Source organism: Gopherus flavomarginatus, chromosome 1 (genome assembly GCF_025201925.1).
Source record: "Gopherus flavomarginatus isolate rGopFla2 chromosome 1, rGopFla2.mat.asm, whole genome shotgun sequence".
In the NCBI taxonomy this organism is placed as follows: domain Eukaryota; kingdom Metazoa; phylum Chordata; order Testudines; family Testudinidae; genus Gopherus; species Gopherus flavomarginatus.
In genome coordinates, this window is record NC_066617.1 from 378538274 (window position 1) to 378546906 (window position 8633).

Here is an 8633-nt window from a genome sequence, read left to right on the forward strand (position 1 = left end):
AACCCTAGAAGTTGAAGAAAGGCCTGGCCTTGTCCAGAACACAACGTCACTCCTTATCGCTCCCATAGGGAACAAAAGGGGTGAGACGAAGACGTCAACTCACGACCCTCAAAAACAGAACATCACTATAGTTGTAAGAGATGTGACTAGGGGCATGCACTGCAGGTATATTTGAGCCTGCTAAGGAGGAGGAGGTGGGGTCAGGGAAATAGGAAGAAGGAATGGGGAAGTGGGGTCAGAGCTGGGAACTGAACACTGGAAAACAGACACTGCTGGCGTGTAGCGCTCTGGATACGTTTGCTAGGAACTAACCACAATAAGCACTGAATTGCCTGAACATTGGCTTGCACTTTGGAATGCAGGTCTTCTGCTTTCTGTCTGCGTGACAAGAACCAGGGAAGCAGGTGAAGGGAAAGCTCTCTAACAGGAACAGGAAACATGGACTCTGTAGCTTTGGTTTCCTTGTAGTAAGGAACAATGTGGGAACACTCGTGTTTCCTGATGATGCCTATTAAGGTTTTATACACCAACACGTGCAGGAATTTCTGATGCACGGAGCACCATAAAATATGGAATTGGCATTAGTAGGGTCAATCGTACATAGTTCATTTCTCTGAATAACATTTTTCAGTGTGTGAAGAGTGACCAATCTGCTTCACCCATGAGAACAGCCTCCAGTAGTGTGTGTAGTGTCTCATATTCATATGGTCTCTCCATCCAGGCATTTGTACAGCAACCATCACCCTAGACATTGGGCAAATACATGAAGTCAGTGGATCATACAGTACACGCACTAGACACCGTTCTGCCTCAGAGTTGGACACCTTCTCCCCTACTCCATGTCAGATTTCAACAAAACCGACTTCACCAACCCCTCCACCTTCATCTTGCTGGGCATTCCTGGACTGGAGGCAGCCTATGTCTGGATCTCCATCCTCTTCTGCACCATGTACGACATAGCCATTTTGGGGAACTTCACCATCCTATTCATTGTGAGGACGGAGCCGAGCCTCCATGGACCCATGTACTATTTCCTCTGCATGCTGGCCGTCAGTGACCTGGTCCTGACTACATCTACCATGCCCAAACTGCTGAGCATCTTCTGGTTTAATTCCAGGGAGATAGAATTCAGTGCCTGCCTTACCCAGCTCTTCTTCGTTCACTGCTTCTCAGGGATTGAGTCTGGGATCTTCGTGGCCATGGCTTTGGATCGCTATGTGGCCATCTGTGATCCTCTGAGACATTCCACCATCCTGACAAACCCTGTGGTGGCCAAGATCGGCCTGGCCGTGGTGCTGCGCAGTGTCATATTCACATTGCCCTATCCCTTCCTGGCGAGACGGTGGCCATATTGCAGAACCAACATCATCCCTCACACGCACTGTGAGCATATGGCCGTGGTGAAGCTGTCCTGTACCAACATCCACATCAGTAATTACTACGGACTCTTTGCACTATCCTTTGGGATTGGTCTGGATTTGTTTTTTATCTCTGTCTCCTACATCCAGATCCTCAGGGACATCTTCAGGCTCCCCACAAAGGACGCCCGGCTCAAGACCTTTGGGACTTGCAGCTCCCACCTTTGTGCCATCTTAGCCTTTTACATCCCAGGTCTCTTCTCCTCTCTTTCATACAGGTTTGGGCACAATGTGCCCCTGCATTTCCACATTCTCCTTGCCAACGTGTACTTATTGTTGCCCCCCATGTTAAACCCCATCATCTACGGGGTGAGGACCAAACAAATCCGGGACAGGCTGCTCCAGCTCTTTACTCATAAAGAGATCCAACTTCTCTCCTGGTGCTCTGGCTCTCAGACCGAGCTCTGTGCACAGTTGGCTGGTGACATAGTGCTGGGCCCTCTTCCCTGAATCACTGAAGGGGCAGCCAGAGAGACAGGGTAGGCCCACTGCTCAGTGAGGAGGGGGAAACAGTAATGGGAGACTTGGAAATGGCAGAGATTCTTAATGACTTCTTTGTTTCGGTCTTCACTGAGAAGTCTGAAGGAGTGTCTAATATAGTGAATGCTTATGGGAAGAGGGTAGGTTTAGAAGATAAAATAAAAAAAGAGCAAGTAAAAAATCACTTAGAAAAGTTAGATGCCTGCGAGTCACCAGGGCCTGATAAAATGCATCCTAGAATACTCAAGGAGTTAATAGAGGAGGTATCTGAGCCTCTAGCTATTATCTTTGGGAAATCATGGGAGACGGGGGAGATTCCAGAAGACTGGAAAAGGGCAAATATAGTGCCCATCTATAAAAAGGGAAATAAAAACAACCAAGGAAACTACAGACCAGTTAGTTTAACTTCTGTGCCAGGGAAGATAATGGAGCAAGTAATTGAAGAAATCATCTGCAAACACTTGGAAGGTTGTAAGGTGATAGGGAATAGCCAGCATGGATTTGTAAAGAACAAATCTTGTCAAACTAATCTGATAGCGTTCTTTGATAGGATAACGAGCCTTGTGGATAAGGGAGAAGCGGTGGATTTGATATACCTAGACTTTAGTAAGGCATTTGATACGGTCTCGCATGATATTTTTATAGATAAACTAGGAAAGTACAATTTAGATGGGGCTACTATAAGGTGGGTGCATAACTGGCTGGATAACCGTACTCAGAGAGTAGTTATTAATGGCTCCCAATCCTGCTGGAAAGGTATAATGAGTGGTTCCGCGGGGGTCTGTTTTGGGACCGGCTCTGTTCAATATCTTCATCAACGATTTAGATGTTGGCATAGAAAGTACGCTTATTAAGTTTGCGGACGATACCAAACTGGGAGGGATTGCAACTGCTTTGGAGGACAGGGTGAAAATTTAAAATGATCTGGACAAATTGGAGAAATGGTCTGAGCTAAACAGGATGAAGTTCAATAAAGAGAAATGCAAAGTGCTCCACTTAGGAAGGAACAATCAGTTTCACACATACAAAGTGGGAGGAGACTGTCTAGGACGGAGTATGGCAGAAAGAGATCTAGGGGTCATAGTGGACCACAAGCTTAATATGAGTCAACAGTGTGATACTGTTGCAAAAAAAGCAAACGTGATTCTGGGATGCATTAACAGGTGTGTTGTAAACAAGACACAAGAAGTCATTCTTCCGCTTTACTCTGCGCTGGTTAGGCCTCACCTGGAGTATTGTGTCCAGTTCTGGGCACCGCATTTCAAGAAAGATGTGGAGAAATTGGAGAGGGTCCAGAGAAGAGCAACAAGAATGATAAAAGGTCTTGAGAACATGACCTATGAAGGAAGGCTGAAAGAATTGGGTTTGTTTAGTTTGGAAAAGAGAAGACTGAGAGGGGACATGATAGCAGTTTTCAGGTATCTAAAAGGGTGTCATCAGGAGGAGGGAGAAAACTTGTTCACCTTAGCCTCCAATGATAAAACAAGAAGCCATGGGCTTAAACTGCAGCAAGGGAGATTTAGGTTGGACATTAGGAAAAAGTTCCTAACTGTCAGGGTAGTTAAACACTGGAATAGATTGCCTAGGGAAGTTGTGGAATCTCCATCTCTGGAGATATTTAAGAGTAGGTTAGATAAATGTCTATTAGGGATGGTCTAGACAGTATTTGGTCCTGCCATGAGGGCAGAGGACTGGACTCGATGACCTCTCGAGGTCCCTTCCAGTCCTAGAGTCTATGAGTCTATGAGACATTAAACCCTTTCCTGACCATACTGTGCTGTGTCAGCATGACAAGCTGAGAAATTGGTCTGTGTACAACTCATTAACCTATAGGGTTTCCACCTTTCTCATTGTAATTCTAATTGTAACTGGACACCTGAGGAACTTCACCCTGCCCTGCCTCTTTCTCCAAGGCTCCACCCCACTCTGCATCTTCCGTCAAGTTCCCTCCCACTTCTATGTCACTTCTCCCAAGGCCCTGCCCCTGTCGTTCACTCCTCCCCTCCCTCCCCGCGACACTTTCTGGATTATCTTTCATGGGTCCCTCTTGGGGTGCAACCTGGAACTGGGGTACAGCTGACCCCTCTGTCTTGGCAATCTGGGATCCCTCTTGCACTGTGACATTGTAACAAGCTGCAAAGCACTCCAAGATTACACTCACACCAGTGTCCACCGGCAGAGACCCCACCCAGCTGTGTCCATGAATGCTCTTTCCAGCCACTGCATGAACCCACAATAGAGAGGCTACAGCCAAAATGCTCCAAGCTCCCCAGCCTAAAACCCCAGAGCTGTACCATCCTGCCCTGGTCAAAACCCGACCCGTATGAATTTATTACCCAGTCTGCCACTTTCACAACGGAAAGTGGAGGTGCACCGACTCTTCTTCATGAGCTGATGTTTTTCCCCTTTGGACTTTAAACAACACATAGTGTTTTAGGTAAAATATAAAATAGAGCAATTAACTAGGTAAAGTTAGATTTGAAGTGATAGCAAAAAGCTCAAAGTAGATTGCCATGAGAAACAAAACAAAACCACAATCTAAGGCTACTGTGCTAGTCAGTATTTGAATCAAGCAGGGTCTCACCCAGTCAGATAGCACCAGCAGGTTTGCTTTGTCAGCCAGGCTTCCTTCTTCCCTGCTTGAAATCAGCACTTCCCCAAGTTCAGTCTTTTCCCTCCGATACTTTCAGAAGTGTTGTTGTAGGGAGAACGAGGGTCCCATCGTTATGTTATTTCCCCCTGTAGAGAGGTTAGCTGGGGCTTGCCTCTCTCTGGGGTGGTGGTGGACCACACCGCCTCACTACACCCCCTTTTATATCTTCTTCCAACTTTCTGGAAAGCCCTTTTGCTGTGATCTGTATCAAACAGCTCTGATTGTGTAGTGCAGTAGTTTTCAAACTTTTGTAGTGGTGACCCCTTTCACATAACAATCCTCTGAGTGTGACCCCCTTAGAAATTAAAAACACATTTTTATATATTTAACACCATTGTAAATGCTGAAGGGATTTGGGGTTGTCAGGGTTTCCCCCACTCTGAACTCTGGGGTATGGATGTGGGGACCTCCCCAAGGCACAAATTCCTCAATGAGCTCAATCACTTCATGAGAAGGTTATGGAGTGAGGTGATTGCATTCATTCAGGACTTATAACAGAGAATAGAAACTTGGTAACACCGCGATCTTAAAGCTGGCAAGCAAAGGTCTAACAAGAGTACGTGGCTGGGCATTGAAGGCAGACAGATTGAGACTAGAGACAAAGTGGACATTTTTTACACTGAAGGTAATTGACCATTGGAACAATTTATCAAGGACCAGATTGTGTCTCCATCACTGGCCATGTTTCAGTCAAGATGGGATGTTTTTCTCAAAGATCTGCTCGAGTTCAAACAAGAATTTATCCAGGGCAGTCCTACAGCCTGGGCAATGCAGGAGGTCAGAGCAGAAGATCACCATCGTCCCTTCTGGCCATATAATCTACAAATCTCTCTAGAGTCCCCTGCAAGGATAGTATTTGTGTGGGCCTCAGTCTGGGTCCTTGTCACACTCTGGCTGTCACATTTTGGGTCTGGGCAGGGTGAAAGGAACACAGGAAATTCAAAGCTCAATGGTGCTTCTTACTCAGTGCCACGGGTAGGAAATGAACCAGACTCCCTGTGATTCTTTGTGCACCCCTACGTCTCTCTACATAACACTCCCAGCGTCCTTCAGTGCACGAACCAACCCGTTGTGTCTGGTGCTTTGCATCTATCATTCCAGGTGCACTGAATTTGGGCTGAAATCTAGTGTGCGACTGAAGAATGGGATGGGTGCCATCTCCTGCTCCAGCCACATTGATCTGAGTAATGAAGTCTTCAGTTAACTGTCCATAGTTGAATAGGCACTGACTCTGTGGGTGGTCCAGGACTGAAGCACCCACGGGGAAAAATTGGTGGGTGCTCTGCACCCACTGGCAGCTTCCCGTCCTGCCCTCCCACTCCAGTTCACCTCTGCCTCCACCTCCTTCCCTGAATGTGCCTGTTTCTCCCCGCTCCCTCTGAGCGTTTGCACCGCGAAAAGCTGGTTCACGCGGCAAGTGCTGAGAGGGAGGGGAGAGGAGGAGGAATGCAGCACGCTCGCGGAAGAGGCAGAGCCGGGTCGGGGATTTGGAGAGGGGTCCAATAGGGGAAGGGAGGGAGAGGGGTCAGGGCAGGGCCATGGGCAGGGCCATGGGCACGAGCACCCACCAGTGCCAATGAAAGTTGGCGCCTGTGCATGGTTGCAGGTTGGGCTCATTAGCTTCAGCTCCATATAAGGGGACTGTTGGCCCCTTCATAAAACTTAGTGAGGATTTTTGGTTGGCCAGCTCCCAGTACCAAAAAGAATGGTCGATGGGAAACAGGAGACTGAGACTAACAGGCCCCAGGGGCAGTGGGGAGAGGCCTGGGGAAAAGCAGCCAGGGAGCTGAGGAAGAGTGGGGCTGGGGCTGGAGCATTCTGGGGCCACATGCTGTTAGCAGCTGGGGAGAGTGATGGCGACCCTTGGCAGAGGCAGCCAAAATGTCTTGCAGGTTGGACTGAGGGTCTGATGCTGGGAAGAAGGGTCCTGCCACCTGAAGCCTGAGGGTGTGTGACCACAACCAGGGGACCCCAGCCAGGGCCTGGCAGGGAGGCTTGGCACATGTGAGGAACAGGCTGTGAACTCCCCTAGCATTCCAGAGACGGCTGTTTGTGATGTCCAGTACCCACAGAGCAGGGTTTTCTTTGCCTTTAAACTTTTTCATTTTTCCTCATTTTTAATTGATTTGTGTTTAATAAATTGTATTGGATTGAACTATGTGTGATGATCAGTGGGTCAGGGAAATGCCCAGAGCGGAGAGAGCACCCCAGAATGGCGACACCCTAGCCGCTCTCCCAAGTGACTATGACAAGATTGAGGGTCGAGCCCCCAGGAATCCTTGGGGTTATGAGCACTCTGCCGCACAGGAGAGTGGAAGGGGAGCCCTCGAGGTCAGGGAGGCCTCTGAGTAAAGGGAGTGGGAGCGAAGGCTCAGATCCTTTCGCTAGCCCATTCCACCAGGGTGGTGTATAAACCAGGAAAGTTCCCCACAATAGCGGGACCTTTCCACCACTTACATAGTTGGCATCATGAAGAGAATCCTATCCATAGGATCTGCCCCAATGGTTTACTGGCTGAATTTTGGTAGCACTGTCCAGGCCTGGTCAAGAACCCTACTATGGCTGGAACTGAAGAACTACAGACCCAGTTTGCTGAACTTCAGTGCAGATCATCAGAGGAAGCTGAGGTATTACAACAAGCTAGAACTGAACAGAGAGAAACCTTGTCACTGGCTCAGGAGTATTAGGCCAACAGGCAGCAGAAGCCAAGAAAAGCCCTACTATTAATGTCCCACGGGAGCAGAAAGTCACAGAGTTCTATGGCTTTACAATTAGACCAGGAGACATTACGGTAGAGGAGCAGGTCAGTCTGTGAAGGCGGCTAAGAGTACCTGAAGAAGATTTTGTGGACTCATAGAGGTACACCTCAAGGATCAGGAGAAGGCCACCGTAAAGTTCATGGCAATGGCAGACAAGAAAGAAGTAGAAAAGATACTTTAACTCCTCCTAGTAGTGTACAGAGACAAGGAACCTATTGGAACCCAACTAAAGGATTTCTTTGAGAGAAAGCAGGAGCCTGGTGAAATTGTCAGGGCATACATCCATGACCTCCAGGAGAGAATGAGCAGAGTAGGATGATGAGACCCTCAACGAGTTCCAGACTCAAATATGGTTCTGAAAGAGCAGTTAGTGTAGGCATTCAGGGATGATTCCCTCCATTGTGAAATGAAAAGGAGGTTTAAGGAAGGGCCCAGTAGGAAGTTCCATGAACTTATGCAGGCTGCTGTTATGTGGTCAGATGAAGAGGAAGTCCCTGTGGAACAGATGGCCTAGCCCAATTCCCGTACACGAGGTGGGGGCCTAGTGAATGCAAATGCTGCGGAAAAGCCCCTCCTCCAAACACCATTAACATAGGAAAGTTTAAGTGAAGCTTTCCAATAACTCATGGTCCAACAGGAGGAGATGCTGAAAGTGATGAACGAGGTGATGAAAGAAAAAATCCTAATTAGTAAGCCAAAGTATCCAAGAGCACCAGTGTAATGGGATGGGTCACAGAGACCCCCTTAGGACTGCCAGCTGATGTGCTGAGATTACTTCTGAGCCCGTTTTCCATGTCAGCTTGGGAGTTCAGAATCCTGCCTGTTTGAGCCAGACACGCTAGCCTGCTGCAAACACAGACCCAGGTCTGAGCCATGTCCCCCAAACCTGCAGGCTTTAACTGAAAACTACTTAGCAAGTACTCTTGTCTCCAGCACCCAGATTCCCACTTCCAAATGGGATCCAAACCCCAAATGAATCCATTTTACTCTGTATAAAGCTTATACAGGGTAAACTCATAAATTGTCCACCCTCTATAACACTGATAGAGAGAGATGCACAGCTGTTTGCTCCCCAAGATTGTAATTACTTACTTGGGGTTAATTAATAAACAAAAGTGATTTTATTAAGCATAACAAGTAGGATTTAAGTGGTTTCAAGTAATAACAGACAGAACAAAGTAAGTTACCGAAAAACAATCAAACAAAAAAACACACACGCCAGTCTAAGCCTAATACATTAAGAACCTGGTTACAGATGAAATCTTACCCCCAGAGATGTTCCAATAAACTTCTTTCACTCACTGGTCTCCTTCCAAGTCTGGG

The 8633-nt window shown here is 47.5% G+C and overlaps 1 protein-coding gene across 1 annotated transcript; it reads left to right on the forward strand.

Moving 5' to 3' along the window:
- The first annotated feature begins 740 nt into the window (after positions 1 to 740).
- LOC127044803 (olfactory receptor 52R1-like) lies at positions 741 to 1868 on the forward strand. The gene has a single exon (XM_050939979.1). The coding sequence runs from the start codon at positions 840 to 842 to the stop codon at positions 1866 to 1868; it is 1029 nt and encodes a 342-aa protein (XP_050795936.1). The 5' UTR covers positions 741 to 839.
- The last annotated feature ends 6765 nt before the right edge of the window (positions 1869 to 8633 follow it).

Bases quoted from the DNA above. Each gene is read 5' to 3' on its own strand.
- LOC127044803 (XM_050939979.1), top strand. From the start codon at position 840: ATGTCAGATTTCAACAAAACCGACTTCACCAACCCCTCCACCTTCATC.